At 32.0% G+C, this 18,542-nt stretch overlaps 1 protein-coding gene across 1 annotated transcript in view; it reads left to right on the top strand.

The window, feature by feature from the left end:
* LOC123750129 (uncharacterized) overlaps window positions 1-18,542 on the top strand; it is a 175,886-nt gene that overhangs the window by 148,591 nt on the left and 8,753 nt on the right. The window contains exons 2-5 of the mRNA XM_069337469.1: window positions 11,577-11,680; window positions 12,209-12,428; window positions 12,957-13,098; window positions 13,887-14,054. Of these exons, the coding sequence (XP_069193570.1) occupies window positions 11,577-11,680; window positions 12,209-12,428; window positions 12,957-13,098; window positions 13,887-14,054 (634 nt within the window). The remainder of the gene's footprint in view (window positions 1-11,576; window positions 11,681-12,208; window positions 12,429-12,956; window positions 13,099-13,886; window positions 14,055-18,542) is intronic.

The raw sequence follows: 18,542 nt of genomic DNA, 5'->3' as shown, positions 1-18,542 counted from the left end.
TAGGGAGTGTCCTCTGACTCCATAATGATGTAATTTAAGAAGAAGGTTTTGGTGGTTGACAGTATCGAAAGCTTTACGCAGGTCCACAAATAACCCAACAGGGAACTCATTTTGATCAAGAGCTGTATGAATCGAGTTAAGCATACTAATAAGTGCATCGTTAGTGCACGCCTGGCCTTTTTGGGCCTGAAGCCATATTGGCAAGGGCTTAGTATATTGAGTTTGGCTAGATATGAGTAAAGCTGCTTATAGATTAGTTTTTCAAAAATTTTTGACAAGTTTGGCAGGATTGATATAGGTCTGTAGTTGTTAACATCTGTGAGATCACCACATTTGTGGACAGGCGTTACTCTCGCTTTTTTTAGAATATCTGGAAAGGTTTGGAGTTCAAGTGACTTGTTGAAGAGCAAAGCAATAGCAGGGGCTAAAGATCTGGAGGCTTTTTTGTAAATTAAAGTTGGTATCTCCTCAAGGGCACCAGACTTGGTTTTAAGGGAAAGGATTATCTCATTGACGTCAGTGGAATTAATAGGCTTTAGGTACAGAGACTGTGGATAGTTACCTGTAAGATAGTCCTTAATGTCAGTACTGGAAGATGGAATATCATTAGCAAGGGATGAACCAATGAAAGAGAAGAACCTATTGAACTCAGTAGCAGAATCCGAGGCTGAAAGCTGACCATCGTTATTAGACAGGAGTGTTGGTTTGTTAATTATAGACTTCTTTGATCCCAATATTTGTGAAATTGTTCTCCAAGTTTGTTTAATGTTGCTCTTTATTTGGGTAAATTTATCTTCGTAGTATTTAGTTTTGGCTCGTCTAATTATCTTAGATAGCAATAATGAGTAATTCTTTGAGAATTCTTTGGAGACAATTCCTAACCTATACTTCTTCTCAAGGTCATGTTTTTTATTAATAGATTTAAGTATTCCCTTTGTAAGCCAGGGATTGTTGAGCCTTTTGGTTGTGACTTGTTATATAATATATAATATTATTATATATTTGAGGATTTTACCTTCCAATCATAAAGCGAGGTTTCGTATTATTTAGATCCAAGAAAAGACATATGACAATGTTGTTTCCAATACAAATGATAAAAATCAATGTGTTTTCATTAGAATTAACTAAAATGTTCCTGATTTTCCGTTTATATTACCGATGTACACGTAAAACCGCTCTATTCCGGCTGAAACGTCGATATATGCAATAAAAACCGAACTTCTCCCCTTTTCAATATCTTACTCAGTATTTTGACGAGAAACAAATAGATGATTGCAAATGAAGTATTTAAGGTTATTATCTAATCAATTATGTTTTTTTATCATTTTGATCGTATATATAATGAAATAATACCCATAAACTGGAAATTCACAAAAACGTGGAAAAAACAGCAAAATATTGCCTAATTCGATGATATTTTGTTTATATCACATCAAGGAAAAGGGGAATGATAAACGTCAAAATATTACTAAATTCGATGATTTTTAGTACGAAACAAAATGCAAGAAAACTATCTTAAAATGCAATATTACGCGATATTCTGAGATTTGTAGGCCAAATCACATATCGTGATACTACATGAAATAGTACCGAAATATTGGTGAAAATGAATATATATACGTAATATCAAACTACATGAAAAACGTGAAAAAAGTCACTATAAAACCAAATTTGAGGATTTTAATTTCGAATCATAAAGCGAGGTTTCGTATTATTTAGATCCAAGAAAAGACATATGACAATATAGTTTCCAATACAAATGATAATAAACAATGTGTTTTCATTAGAATTAACTAAAATGTTCCTGATTTTCCGTTTATATTACCGATGGAAGATGTACACGTAAATCCGCTCTATTCCGGCTGAAACGTCGATATATGCAATAAAAACCGAACTTCTCCCCTTTTATATATATTACTCAGTATTTCAACGAGAAACAAATAGATGATTGAAGATGAAGTGTTTAAGGTTATTATCTTATCAATTATGTGTTTGAATCATTTTTATCGTATATTTAATGAATTAATACCAATAAACTGAAAATTCACAGAAACGTGGAAAAACGGCAAAATATTGCCTAATTCGATGATATTTTGTTTAAATCACATAAAGGAAAAGGGGATGATTAACGTCAAAATATTGCTAAATTCAATGATGTTTAGTACGAAACAAAATGCAAGAAAACTTGTTTAAAATGCAATATTATGCGAAAATCTGAAATATGAAAGCCAAATCACATATTGTGATACTATATAAAATAGTATCGAAATATTGGTAAAAATGTATATATTTACGTAATATCAAACTACATGAAAAACTTGAAAAAAGTCAATATAATTCCAAATTTGAGGATTTTAACTTCGAATCATAAAGCGAGGTTTCGTATTATTTAGATCCAAGAAAAGACATATGAAAATGTTGTTTCCAATTCAAATGATAAAAAAACAATGTGTTTTCATTAGAATGAACTAAAATGTTCCTGATTTTCCGTTTATATTACCGATGGAAGATGTACACGTAAAACCGCTCTATTCCGGCTTAAACGTCGATATATGCAATAAAAACCGAACTTCTCCCCTTTTCAATATATTACTCAGTATTTCAATGAGAAACAAATAGTTGATTGAAGATGAAGTATTTAAGGTTATTATCTAATCAATTATGTGTTTGCATAATTTTTATCGTATATTTAATGAATTAATACCAATAAACTGAAAATTCACAGAAACGTGCAAAAACGGCAAAATATTGCCTAATTCGATGATATTTTGTTTAAATCACATCAAGGAAAAGAGGGATGATAAACGTCAAAATATTGCTGAATTCGATGATTTTTAGTACGAAACAAAATGCAAGAAACTTGCTTAAAAATGCAACATTTGCGAAATTCTGAGATTTGAAGGCCAAATCACATATGGTCAGAAAACATGAAGTAGTATCGAAATATTGGTAAAAACGAATATATATACGTAAAATCGCACCACATGAAAAACGTGAAAGAAGTAACTATTTTACCATATTTGAGGATTTTAACTTCAAATCATAGAGCGAGGTTTCATATTATTTAGATCAAAGAAAAGACATATGACAATGTTGTTTAAATGAATGTTTTTTCATTAGTATTAACGAAAAATGCCCCTGATTTTCCGTTTATATTACCGACGGAAGATATACACGTAAAACCGCTCTAATCCGGCTGAGACGTCAATATATGCAATAAAAACAGAAATTCGCCCTTTTTCAATATCTTATCAAGTATTTTAACGAGAAACAAATAGATGATTGAAAATGAAGTATTTAAGGTTATTATCTAATCAATTATGTGTTTGCATCATTTTTATCGTATATTTAATGAATTAATTATAATAAACTGAAAATTCACAGAAACGTGGAAAAACGGCAAAATATTGCCTAATTCGATGATATTTTGTTTAAATTACATAAAGGAAAAGGGGATGATAAACATCAAAATATTGCTAAATTCAATGATGTTTAGTACGAAACAAAATGCAAGAAAACTTGCTTAAAATGCAATATTATGCGAAAATCTGAGATATGAAAGCCAAATCACATATCGTGATACTACATGAAATAGTATCGAAATATTGGTAAAAATGAATATATTTACGTAACATCAAACTACATGAAAAACGTGAAAAAAGTCAATATTATTATATATTTGAGGATTTTACCTTCCAATCATAAAGAGAGGTTTCGTATTATTTAGATCCAAGAAAAGACATATGACAATGTTGTTTCCAATACAAATGATAAAAATCAATGTGTTTTCATTATAATTAACTAAAATGTTCCTGATTTTCCGTTTATATTACCGATGTACACGTAAAACCGCTCTATTCCGGCTGAAACGTCGATATATGCAATAAAAACCGAACTTCTCCCCTTTTCAATATCTTACTCAGTATTTTGACGAGAAACAAATAGATGATTGAAAATGAAGTATTTAAGGTTATTATCTAATCAATTATGTTTTTGTATCATTTTGATCGTATATATAATGAAATAATACCCATAAACTGGAAATTCACAAAAACGTGGAAAAAACAGCAAAATATTGCCTAATTCGATGATATTTTGTTTATATCACATCAAGGAAAAGGGGAATGATAAACGTCAAAATATTACTAAATTCGATGATTTTTAGTACGAAACAAAATGCAAGAAAACTATCTTAAAATGCAATATTACGCGATATTCTGAGATTTGTAGGCCAAATCACATATCGTGATACTACATGAAATAGTACCGAAATATTGGTGAAAATGAATATATATACGTAATATCAAACTACATGAAAAAAGTCACTATTAAACCAAATTTGAGGATTTTAATTTCGAATCATAAAGCGAGGTTTCGTATTATTTAGATCCAAGAAAAGACATATGACAATATAGTTTCCAATACAAATGATAATAAACAATGTGTTTTCATTAGAATGAACTAAAATGTTCCTGATTTTCCGTTTATATTACCGATGGAAGATGTACACGTAAATCCGCTCTATTCCGGCTGAAACGTCGATATATGCAATAAAAACCGAACTTCTCCCCTTTTATATATATAACTCAGTATTTCAACGAGAAACAAATAGATGATTGAAGATGAAGTGTTTAAGGTTATTATCTAATCAATTATGTGTTTGAATCATTTTTATCGTATATTTAATGAATTAATACCAATAAACTGAAAATTCACAGAAACGTGGAAAAACGGCAAAATATTGCCTAATTCGATGATATTTTGTTTAAATCACATAAAGGAAAAGGGGATGATTAACGTCAAAATATTGCTAAATTCAATGATGTTTAGTACGAAACAAAATGCAAGAAAACTTGCTTAAAATGCAATATTATGCGAAAATCTGAAATATGAAAGCCAAATCACATATTGTGATACTATATAAAATAGTATCGAAATATTGGTAAAAATGTATATATTTACGTAATATCAAACTACATGAAAAACTTGAAAAAAGTCAATATAATTCCAAATTTGAGGATTTTAACTTCGAATCATAAAGCGAGGTTTCGTACTATTTAGATCCAAGAAAAGACATATGACAATGTTGTTTCCAATTCAAATGATAAAAAAAACAATGTGTTTTCATTATAATGAACTAAAATGTTCCTGATATTCCGTTTATATTACCGATGTACACGTAAAACCGCTCTATTCCGGCTGAAACGTCGATATATGCAATAAAAACCGAACTTCTCCCCTTTTCAATATCTTACTCAGTATTTTAACGAGAAACAAATAGATGATTGAAAATGAAGTATTTAAGGTTATTATCTAATCAATTATGTGTTTGCGTCATATTTATCATACATATTTAATGAATTTATACCAATAAACTGGAAATTCGCAAAAACGTGGAAAAAACGGCAAAATATTGCCTCATTCGATGATATTTTGTTTACATCACATAAAGGAAAAGGGAGATGATAAACGTCAAAATATTACTATATTCGATGATTTTTAGTACGAAACAAAATGCAAGAAAACTTGCTTAAAATGCAATATTATGCGAAATTCTGAGATATGAAGGCCAAATCACATATCGTGATACTACATGAAATAGTATCGAAATATTGGTAAAAAATGAATACACTTACGTAATAAAAAACTACTTGAAAAACGTGAAAAAAGTCACTATTATACCAAATTTGAGGATTTTAACTTCGAATCATAGAGCGAGGTTTCGTATTATTTAGATCCAAGAAAAGACATATGACAATAATGTTTCCAATACAAATGATAAAAATCAATGTGTTTTCATTAGAATTAACTAGAATGTTCCTGATTTTCCGTTTATATCACCGATGGAAGATGTACACGTAAAACTTCTTTATTCCGGCTGAAACGTCGATATATGCAATAAAAACCAAACTTCTCCCCTTTTCAATATCTTACTCAGTATTTTAACGAAAAACAAATAGTTGATTGAAAATGAGGTATTTAAGGTTAATTTCTAATCAATTATGTGTTTGCATCATTTTTATCGTATATTTAATGAATTAATACCAATAAACTTAAAATTCACAGAAACGTGGAAAAACGGCAAAATATTCCCTATTTCGATGATATTTTATTTAAATCACATAGAGGAAAAGGGAGATGATAAACGTCAAAATATTGCTAAATTCGATGATTTTTAGTATGAAACAAAATGCAAGAAACGTGCTTAAAAATGCAACATTTGCGAAATTCTGAGATTTGAAGGCCAAATCACATATCGTCAGAAAACATGAAGTAGTATCGAAATATTGGTAAAAACGAATATATTTACGTAAAATCACACCACATGAAAAACGTGAAAAAAGTCACTATTTTACCTTATATGAGGATTTTAACTTCAAATCATAAAGCGAGGTTTCGTATTATTTAGATCCAAGAAAAGACATATGACAATGTTGTTTCCAATACAAATGATAAAAATGAATGTGTTTTCATTAGTATTAACGAAAAATGTTCCTGATTTTCCGTTTATATTACCGACGGAAGATGTATACGTAAAACCGCTCTAATCCGGCGGAAACGTCAATATATGCAATAAAAACAGAAATTCTCCCCTTTTCAATATCTTATCAAGTATTTTAACGAGAAAGAAATAGATGATTGAAAATGAAGTATTTAAGGTTATTATCTAATCAATTATGTGTTTGCATCATTTTTATCGTATATTTAATGAATTAATTACAATAAACTGCAAATTCACAAAAACGTGGAAAAACGGCAAAATATGAAATACTACATGAAATAGTATCGAAACAAAATGCAAGAAAACTTGCTTAAAATGCAATATTATGCGAAAATCTGATATATGAAAGCCAAATCACATATTGTGATACTACATGAAATAGTATCGAAATATTGGTAAAAATGAATATATTTACGTAATATGAAAAACGTGAAAAAAAGTCAATATTTTTCCAAATTTGAGGATTTAAACTTTGAATCATAAAGCGAGGTTTCGTATTATTTAGATCCAAGAAATGACATATGACAATGTTGTTTCCAAAACAAATGATAAAAATCAATGTGTTTTCATTAGAATGAACTAAAATGTTCCTGATTTTCCGTTTATATTACCGATGGAAGATGTACACGTAAAACCGCTCTATTCCGGCTGAAACGTCGATATATGCAATAAAAACCGAACTTCTCCCCTTTTATATATATTACTCTGTATTTCAACGAGAAACAAATAGATGATTGAAGATGAAGTGTTTAAGGTTATTATCTAATCAATTATGTGTTTGCATCACTTTTATCGTATATTTAATGAATTAATACCAATAAACTGAAAATTCACAGAAACGTGGAAAAACGGCAAAATATTGCCTAATTCGATGATATTTTGTTTAAATCACATCAAGGAAAAGGGGATGATACAACCTGTCCTCTTAAAAAGAACGTCAACAGTTGCCGTTTGACTCTACGGCTGTTTTTGGACGTTATTTTGTCTTAAACTACGTCTATTTTCGCTTCCATGGACTATCTCTTGTTATACAATAAAATACCACACTCTTATTATTCTATAACTCACTGACTATGCTCTGATATATGTTCTTCAAGTAAAAATACATATATTTTTGCCTTAATTAGGCCATAATTCAGAAAATTCCAGCCCATCGATCTTTATATTTAGGAAAACATCTAATAAATTTGGAAATTAATTTTTCGTTCGCCGACAGTTTCCTGTTACTATTTAGTCTTTTATGCTTTAATGTCGCTGGTCATTGTGACTTTCCCAGGATTTATATATGTTTTGTAGTAGCATTTAGTCACACTACAGTAATGTAACTAATGGGAAACCTTTATAGTCGTCGTAAATTAGTAATAATCATTTATCAAATAATAAATTAGCAAACATGTACAACTTCTTATGTTACGACTTTTCGGGTAGGCCGTTCTGTTTGTTTACAACCCCAATGTTTCAAAAAACACAATACTTTTAATATATAAGTGACTAAGCATGCTCTAGTACATGGTCCTCAATGAAAATTGTTTTTTTTTTGTTAATTTGACCATAATGAATAAGATTCGTTACTGTTGATCTTTATATTAAGAAAAACATCTAAGAAATTTGGTATTGAATTTTCGTTCAAATAAAGTTTCCAGTTACTATTTCCTAGTTATCCTTAAATGTAGGTGGTCATTATTTTACTGTTATGTATATAGAAATTTAGCATTATGCATTTATAATACAGAACAATTTGGTCGTTTCACTGCCTCATAATTATATAAAATACATTGTGACAAATACTTGATAATTAAAATCAGAGTTTTTTGAACACTATAAAAAATCCTGTTGAAATCATGCCGTTTTGAGTTGTCATACGCTTCTTAGTAAATAATATTGTGCAATGTTTGGCACAATTTATCACTGTATTTACAAACTGTTTAGGTATTAATGTATTCATTTTTTTTTAATGTGTAATATGTTACTTAATCCTAAACTTCTTTTGCAACATTTATATCAGTTATAAATAATTGTCGCGCAACGGCGTATGAAAAAATAAATTTCCCCAAATGAAATTAGTGTATCGGCGATCGAGCGGTCATATTTAAAAGTGTATACTCTTGTCACTGTTCTGACATTAGTTTTCGATGTACGTATTTCATTTTTGTACCAATGTGTTCGCAAAAGAATGTTCTAGAAGAACATAAGTATAAAACGTCACATAAGGATGTGTTCGACCGGCAACATATATGAAAACTACGTCGATTATACTCGTCGTGTCAATAATACAATTGTTTTACCACGCTGATTCAATGCCATACTGTTTTCTCAAATAAGCTCTTCGGCTATTAGAGAAAACGTAAATTTCATGGCGAACATTTGTAAACTATCCCCAAGTAGATTGGATCGAAACTGGAATTTATACAAATATTTATTCTCGTGTTGCCCGTCAGTGTCACCCTTGAGTAACCAGAAACGGATATACAGTAAAAACTAGGCTAACTCATCCTAATCCTTGCACAAGCCCTCCAGAATTTCTTTATTGAAGATCAGCAAAAAATTATTGCGCAGCTCATATTATACAGTTTAAGAATGAGATTTCCTTGTTCTAGAGGAATGAAAATAACACTGCCTTAATCTCAGTCGATTAAGGCAGTGTCTGGGATGCTCCCGGTGCCCGTGCCTGGTGCTCGTGCACCAGGCACGGGCGATAGTGTACGTTTAATTGTTCTTTTAGTGTAAATAACGGAATAAAATGTAAGACATAGTCTGCAGATCTTTTTCCAGATGTCTTTTATTTTTTTTTCCTAAAGAAAACTAAGATATTGCGAATTTTGCTTAACAAGTACATTAATTATTAACTTTTTGTCGTTATTAGTGTTATAATTAAAAGAATTATATCTTGTTTTTTTGCCTATGTACAAAACATAGTCTAATAACCACAGTTCGTTGCCCCTAAATCATCACAACATAACAAGTTTACTCATGTCATCGCCCCTAAATCAACAAAAACAACCAGTGTATTATTGTAAATAATTATATCTTATGATTTCTTAGCAATGGTAAGACATTTTTAAGACTCTAACCTTCGTAAGAAGGTATGATGTATACGAACTGACCGACCGGGCTTTCACAACAAAAACATGGCCACATGAGTTGGATTATTCCGGTAATATTGAACTACTGTTCATTGTTATTAGTTTAACAATACTGTTAGGGAATGTCATAAGAGTAGTCACAGGGCAACCAAAGATACCCAGCTTCTGGGTACGGGATCTTTGCCCGAAACGCTATGCGTGCTAGTGGCTTTACAATAATAATAATAATTTATTTAGGAAAAATATATATATAGATGCAGAGTTACAGTACAAACATTCTGTTTGATTTATAGATAGAGGTAGTACATACAATACCTAAAGCCACTAGTACGCATAGCGTTTCGGGCAAGATTGTAAAATCATCATTATTCCTATTTTCTCTCTTAACCCCCAGTGTACCTTCTCGTATATTAATAAATAAATAACCAGGGTTTTTTATGCGGCTGTGCTGAAAGCCTGACGTAAAATAAATCATTGTGTCGGAGAACAGGAAGCTACAAATTAGGCTTATATTGAGGTTCCCCCCTCCCCCCTTTCCCCCCAATTACAGGTCTGTCTAATTACCACAAGCTACCACAAGCTTCACAAGCTTCACAAAGCTTCCTGGCAATACGTTAGTAATGAATAAATATGATATGTTAGGCTGACCTAACCTAACCTAACCTAATCAAACCTAACCAAATCTTACCTAACCAAATCTAACCTAACCAAATCTAACCTAACCAAATCTAACCTAACTTAACCAAACCAAACCTAACCTAACCTAACCTAACCTAACCTAACCTAACCTAACCGATGCTTGGATCGTCGACTTGATTTGGTGTCACCATTTCTTTATTTTCGTCTAATTTCTTTATAAAAAGATACTTTTTCAGATTAAAATTATGTTTTTTCGTGTTGTACATTCAGTGCCAACATTATAATGAGTAAATATATCTTATTTATTCATTACTATTATATTGCCAGGAAGCTATGTGAAGCTTGTGTAGCTTGTGGTAGCTTGTAATTAGACAGACCGCCAATTACTGGTGGAGTAAATCAGCCTAGCCTACTTCTTCCTAGCATAACCTAGCCAACACTAGCCAAGCCTAGTCTACCCCTGCCTAGCCTAACAAACAGCCCTTGAACCCCCTACTGTTAAGACTCTGCTCTCTGATTGTACCTATGACACCTATTATTAATTTCCTTCTGTATCTTTAGCTCCAGTATGTTGTTATATTATGCTGTGCAAATTTGGGACCTGGCCCTCTAGTATCTTACATATATGTATTATTTGATACCATTCTTGTCTCCTGTCCAGAGAGTACATTTTGAGAGCTTTGAGACGGTCTCAACTATTTAGATGTTTTATCATTTATATGTTTGCTGTTTATGGTCTCTTTATTTCCTCTAATTCAGAGATTTCTCCTGTTCAGAAAGGGGGAGTCAGTACCGAGCAATACTCAAGATGGGACAGCACCAGTTATTTGAATAGTATTAGCATTACTGTGGGTGGGGTCTTTGAATTTTAACATTCTCATAAACCATTCCATTATTTTTCTGGCCGCCACTATATTTGCTCGGTTATGTTCACAAAGTGTGAGGTCGTTAGACGTCGTAATTCTCAGATCTCTTGCATGTTTTTTCCTTCATAGAGTAGGTCTGATTGTGTCCTGTGTTCCTTGTTTCATTTAATTTCCTCGTTTCTACCATACTTCAGCACCTGTAACTTATCACTGTTAAAATCATGTTATTTCTGTTTTTTCAATGTCTCCTACAGTGCCAATTTACTTGTGTCTTCTGTATCATCTGTAGAGTTTCATTGTTCAAATGTGTTATAAAATACATGCACCACCATCTTAGTGGTGCATATATGCATTCTACCTTGCATTTATATGCAAGGTAGAAAAATATGCATGAAAAAATATATATGAAAAATATGCATTTTTGTTTTTTTATAATTAATCAAACTGATGCTATTGTATATCTGTTAATAATTTTTTTTTTTTTAGGTAAAATTTAAATCAGACAACATTATCAATTGCAACATTACAACACTGTCAACAATTCTATCTGAGAGAACATTACAGCAATTGCTTCCAATAATTCAAGTAAGGTACATTATAATTGTGATTTGTTTGTAATATATACTTTAAATTTTATTTTTGTATGTTATTAATTTTATTTGGGTGTAAGTTCATATTATCATTAGATATAGAGTATAAAATCTTAATTTTGTTTTGTCAATTTTGTCTGTTAGAATTGCATATCTATTTCAAACTTTATTAACAACCACAAAATGTTAGTTAAGTTGAATATTAATTTAATATCATTGGAAGATCAAAAAACTTAGTCAAATAAGTATTTGAGTCCCAATTCAATTATTTGCAGTTCACAAATTGCAATTTTGATTTACATTGAAAATTCCAGATTATTCTTCTCTTATTTAAACATATTAAATTTGGTTTACTTGTGTAATTAATAAAATCTGGTGCTGTACAGGTTCTCAATAATACAATCACAATTCTCCGCTCAGTCTTCTGTAGCACTGTACTGCTTTGTGGTCTTTCATTATGCTGCTACTGTGTTTTTTGTACCACTGTATTACATTTTAAACATTTTACTCTTTTTTATGATTGCCCAGATTATCTTTATTTACAGGCCAGAAGAAACCTTTCCAGCGGTGTTGTCCCATCTGCAGTAATGTCATTAGTGTTCGTCGACATTTCTGCATCTGTGGACACAGCTTTATAGATGAAAAGCGTAAGGGTGATGTAGAGCGGGAGGAGAAATATAAGGAAATGGGTCGAAGAGCTGCTAAGCATCAAAACCTTTGCAGATCATTTAAAGCCATGAAAAAATCTGTAAGTATTTCATGCATTCTGTTATTTCTTCAATTAGAATTGTATCATATTATATTAATATCCATTCTGTTAGGTTTTAAATTTTCCCACAAATAAACAGATTTTAAGCCATTTGATAATTAATTAGTATTAACATTTTCAATTTTGGTGGATGCTGTACTTATTGATGTTAATAATAAAGTAATTGCATTATATAAGTAGTTTTGTGTTATTTTATATTTTTTTAATTTCCATTAGTTATGTAATTATACTTTAATGATATAACTATCAGTAGGTCTCTTAAACTAGGTAAGAAAAGTACATCTTAAGCTACTTCGGTACTTCTGCACTTTTGCAGATGTACCCAATGCTGTATGAGGGAGGGATGCTGTTTGTTTCAGAAGCTTATGGTTATCCCATCTTATATTCTGTAATCATAAAGTTAATCTCTTTTTTTTTTATAATTGAAGCCATATCTCTTGAACACTGTGTTCAAATTAACTCTAAAAATATTTTAGTTATATTTGTAACTATTTTGTTGTATTGCAGGTCTCTAAGCTACAAGGTGGTGGTTATCAAGTTGCTGTCATCTATTTTAAGGTCGGCAATAGAAATACCACAAAGGGCATGCTACCAGAAAGTGGTCTGTCAAGCAAAAATGTTAATAATCTCACCGAATTGTTTTATCTTGGTAATTATTATTATTATTATTTTGCATAAGCTAACAATGAAAATCATAAAACCTGCATGTTCCTTTGTGTTGGCAATAATGAAAAGCATTTACATAGTACAGTAGTTTAGTTCATATATTATGCATCCCATATCCATGTTGTTAGCGGTAGTGGAAATGGTTGCAGAGGCACATAATGAATTGGCTCCGGGACTGAACCAAGCAATTCATTTTAGCTAAGCAAGTTTCAATCTTGATGACCTAATTACATAATTCCATGCACATCACCACATTGACAAGGGGCTCGAGACCGACCTTGAGTACAGATTTTAAATTAAGCAACTGACATGTGTGGAGAGCTAGTGTCACAATTGATATGTTTATCTTGCACACTGCCTCCATCCAGTGGACAGCAGTGGATAGGTTACAATCACTTAGTTACTACATACAGTTAGCAAACTGGTGATATTTGACCAAGATTTCTGGCAGCAGATCATTTTGAATTAAATATTTCCTCATATCTTGAACATTTGTTATAGAATTATCCGAATTCACATATCTTTTTGCACTCCATCACATAGTGGAGGAGGGTGTGCAAATAATTTTGACACACTTTACTTTGCATCAGGTCTATATCATCAGATAATGAGACTTCCTTTACATATGGGTACCAAAATTCCCATAATGACATAGTTCCTCATTGCTGCCAAATTTCACATTTCAGTGTTTCTTTCAATTAAAGTTTTTTGGAGGACATATTTTGTAATGATGATACCATATTAAATTTACGCATGTTTCTTAATTTTCAGCATACATGCAGGACAATGGATCAAGTGTCAACAAGATACCAACAAATAATATAGATGCCCAAGAAGATATCAACATCAGTGAGGCAAAAGAAAAGAATGGGGAGCAAGAGCTTAAGTTAAAGAAAATGAAGAAAAAACGAAGACTGTCTGAAGATTCAACTATTAAAGGTAATCAAAACTCATTCTTCGTTTTTCAAATTCAAAGCAAAACTTGTATATATTTTAGACAAGTTTTTAGGTTCCACAATTACATTACTGATTTGTTGTATAAAGTAGTTGTATTTTATACAGCTGATGAGTCACAATAATGTTGCTGAAGAATGTTGTCCTAACCACATACAAAAAGATGAAAATACAAAGACGTTTCGGTCCGTTCTGGACCACTATTAATTCAATTGTTAGTTGTATTATACTTGACTGCTGATATAGTTTATTTCATGTATTCCAGTTCACAGTAATATTAAAATTAACATCAGAGCCTGACAGCTCAGTGGACAGTGCTCTGGGTTTGTAATCCTAAGGGTCAAGGTTCTATTTTTATTAGATGCTGAAACAAATGGGCAGTTTCTTTTGCCCTGATGCACTTATTCACCTAACAGTAAATAGGTACTTGGGAGTTAGACAGCTGATATGGGCTGCTTACTGGGAATGTGAGTGTTAAAATTAGGATTAAGGACTTGCCCAAAAAGCTATGCATGCTAGTGTCTGTTCAAGAATGTAAGAAATCTTTTATATATATATATATATATATATATATATATATATATATATATATATATATATATATATATATATATATATATATATGTATATATATATATATATATATATATATATATATATATATATATATATATATATATATATATATATATATATATACATACACATATATATATGTCGTACCTAGTAGCCAGAACTCACTTCTTGCCCTACTATGCAATCCCCGGTTTGCCTAATAGGCCGATTGATTTACTTTATTTTCAATAAATTGTTTCCAATTAGTTTATTTGCATTATTATTATTATAATATATTAGGAACATAAATTATTGACTTAGTTGTGTGAGTATAGGTTACGTTTAGATAGGTTAGGTAAGGTTGGTTAGGTTCGGTCATATATCTACATTAGTTTTAACTCAAATTTAAAAAAATTAACTTATAAATAATGAAATGGAATGATTTATCATTTCATAAGAAAAAAATGAGAAAAATACATAAATTCAGGAAAACTTGGCTTATTAGGCAAATCGGGCCTTGCATAGTAGGCCGAGTATGCTGTTCTGGCTACTAGGTACAACATATATATATATATATATATATATATATATATATATATATATATATATATATCATTTATTTATTTATTTATTTATATACAAAAAGGTACATTGGGTTTGTGAGAATACATAGCATAGTATTTACAATTTTGTAAAGCCACTAGTATGCGCAGCGTTTCAGGCAGGTCCTTTATCTAATAGATAATTTTAATTAGGTAAATTCTAGCAGAATTAATAAAATAACAAAGGCATTGCAAGAAAAAAAATGAGATGAGAGAGAATAGTAGGTATATTAAAGCCCATTGGTATATTAAAGCTCTGATTGATTATACTGACTGCTTGATTGGTAATTTAAACAAGATTAATAGACACCATACAGCAGATTGACAGCACATATAAGAAGACAGCAATGATAACAATGGTAAAGATGTTCGGATCGGGTACATAAAAATTTGGAGATTGGGTAGCAATAGATACAGTGCAATTTTAAAGCAAAATGTAAAAAACTATGAAGATGAAATTAGGTACTTTTTTGTATTGTTTATGAATGACGCAAAAGTTGGACAGCTTTTAAATTCAATAGGGAGTGAGTTCCATGGACTGGGTTCGTTTGTTTATATATATATATATATATATATATATATATATATATATATATATATATATATATATATATATATATATATATATATATATATATATATATATATGTCGTACCTAGTAGCCAGAACTCACTACTCAGCCTACTATGCAAGGCCCGATTTGCCTAATAAGCCAAGTTTTCATGAATTAATTGTTTTTCGACTACCTAACCTACCTAACCTAACCTAACCTAACTTTTTCGGCTACCTAACCTAACTTAACCTATAAAGATAGGTTAGGTTAGGTTAGGTAGGGTTGGTTAGGTTCGGTCATATATCTACTCTAATTTTATCTCCAATAAAAAACAATTGACCTCATACATAATGAAATGGGTAGCTTTATCATTTCATAAGAAAAAAATTAGAGAAAATATATTAATTCAGGAAAACTTGGCTTATTAGGCAAATTGGGCCATGCATAGTAGGCTGAGAAGTGAGTTCTGGCTACTAGGTATGACATATATATATATATATATATATGTCGTACCTAGTAGCCAGAACGCACTTCTCAGACTACTATGCAAGGCCCGATTTGCCTAATAAGCCAAGTTTTCCTGAATTAATATATTTTCTCTAATTTTTTTCTTATGAAATGATAAAGCTACCCATTTCATTATGTATGAGGTCAATTTTTTTTTATTGGAGTTAAAATTAACGTAGATATATGACTGAACCTAACCAACCCTACCTAACCTAACCTAACCTATCTTTATAGGTTAGGTTCGGTTAGGTAGCCGAAAAAGTTAGGTTAGGTTAGGTTAGGTAGGTTAGGTAGTCGAAAAAACATTAATTCATGAAAACTTGGCTTATTAGGCAAATCGGGCTTTGCATAGTAGGCTGAGAAGTGCGTTCTGGCTACTAGGTACGACATATATATATATATATATATATATATATATATATATATATATATATATATATATATATATATATATATTAGTATATTTTGGTAGCAGTCTTTCCTGTAGACATATATTATTAAATATGACCAAAAAAGTAAGATTAATAATTCTAACACGAATTTTCTCAATCTTTCGTACATTACGCTTCACTGTTGGAGGTAAATCAAAAATCACTTCTCCAAAATTCATTTTTATTTCTAGTCTGACGCGACACGGGCGCGTTTCGTAAAACTTATTACATTTTCAAAGACTTCACAAATACACAACTGATTAGAACGTATCTCTGATTTTATATCTACATTTGAGTGAGGTGGGAAGGGTGATGTGGCATTAACACAAGACAGAACAGGAGGGGATATTAATAGGGTATTAAAAGTATCAACACAAGACAGAACAGAAACAATGGGTATTGAATAGAAGTGTTTGTAGAAAGCCTATTGGTCCATATTTCTTGATGCTTCTATATTGGAGCGGAGTCTTGAGGTGGGTAGAATATAGTTGTGCAATAATTGGCTGTTGATTGCTGGTGTTGACTTCTTGATGTGTAGTGCCTCGCAAACGTCAAGCCGCCTGCTATCGCTGTATCTATCGATGATTTCTGTGTTGTTTACTAGGATTTCTCTGGCGATGGTTTGGTTATGGGAAGAGATTATATGTTCCTTAATGGAGCCCTGTTGCTTATGCATCGTTAAACGCCTAGAAAGAGATGTTGTTGTCTTGCCTATATACTGGGTTTTTTGGAGCTTACAGTCCCCAAGTGGGCATTTGAAGGCATAGACGACATTAGTCTCTTTTAAAGCGTTCTGTTTTGTGTCTGGAGAGTTTCTCATGAGTAGGCTGGCCGTTTTTCTGGTTTTATAGTAAATCGTCAGTTGTATCCTCTGATTTTTGTCTGTAGGGATAACGTTTCTATTAACAATATCTTTCAGGACCCTTTCCTCCGTTTTATGAGCTGTGGAAAAGAAGTTCCTGTAAAATAGTCTAATAGGGGGTAAAGGTGTTGTGTTAGTTGTCTCTTCAGAGGTTGCATGGCTTTTCACTTTCCTTCTTATGATGTCTTCGATGAAACCATTGGAGAAGCCGTTATTGACTAGGACCTGCCTTACCCTACAGAGTTCTTCGTCGACTTGCTTCCATTCTGAGCTGTGGCTGAGAGCACGGTCGACGTATGCGTTAACAACACTCCTCTTGTACCTGTCAGGGCAGTCGCTGTTGGCATTTAGGCACATTCCTATGTTTGTTTCCTTAGTGTAGACTGCAGTGTGGAAACCTCCGCCCTTTTCCATGACTGTTACATCTAGAAAAGGCAGCTTCCCATCCTTTTCCGTCTCGTAAGTGAAACGCAGCACGGAACTCTGCTCAAATGCCTCCTTCAACTTCTGCAGATGTCTGACATCAGGTACCTGTGTAAAAATGTCGTCAACATACCTGCAGTATATGGCCGGTTTCAAGTTCATGTCGACTAAGACTTTTTGCTCGATGGTACCCATGTAGAAGTTTGCAAACAGGACACCTAGGGGAGAACCCATGGCGACCCCATCTACTTGCTTATACATGTGCCCATCCGGGCTCAAGAAGGGTGCCTCTTTAGTACAAGCTTGGAGTAGTTTCCTCAGAATACTTTCTGGCATGTCAAGAGGAGTACAGGCTGGATCACGATACACTCTGTCGGCTATCATTCCGATTGTCTCGTCCACAGGTACGTTGGTAAACAGCGATTCTACGCCCAACGAGGCTCTTTTCCCTGTGGCCCGTGTGCCCCGCAGTAAGTCCACAAATTCCTTTGGAGACTTCAGGCTGAAGGCGCAAGGAACATAAGGAGTCAGCAGGCCGTT

The sequence above is a fragment of the Procambarus clarkii genome, chromosome 38, assembly GCF_040958095.1.
Source record: "Procambarus clarkii isolate CNS0578487 chromosome 38, FALCON_Pclarkii_2.0, whole genome shotgun sequence".
NCBI lineage: Eukaryota > Metazoa > Arthropoda > Malacostraca > Decapoda > Cambaridae > Procambarus > Procambarus clarkii.
This window is presented reverse-complemented; position numbering and strand designations above follow the sequence as displayed.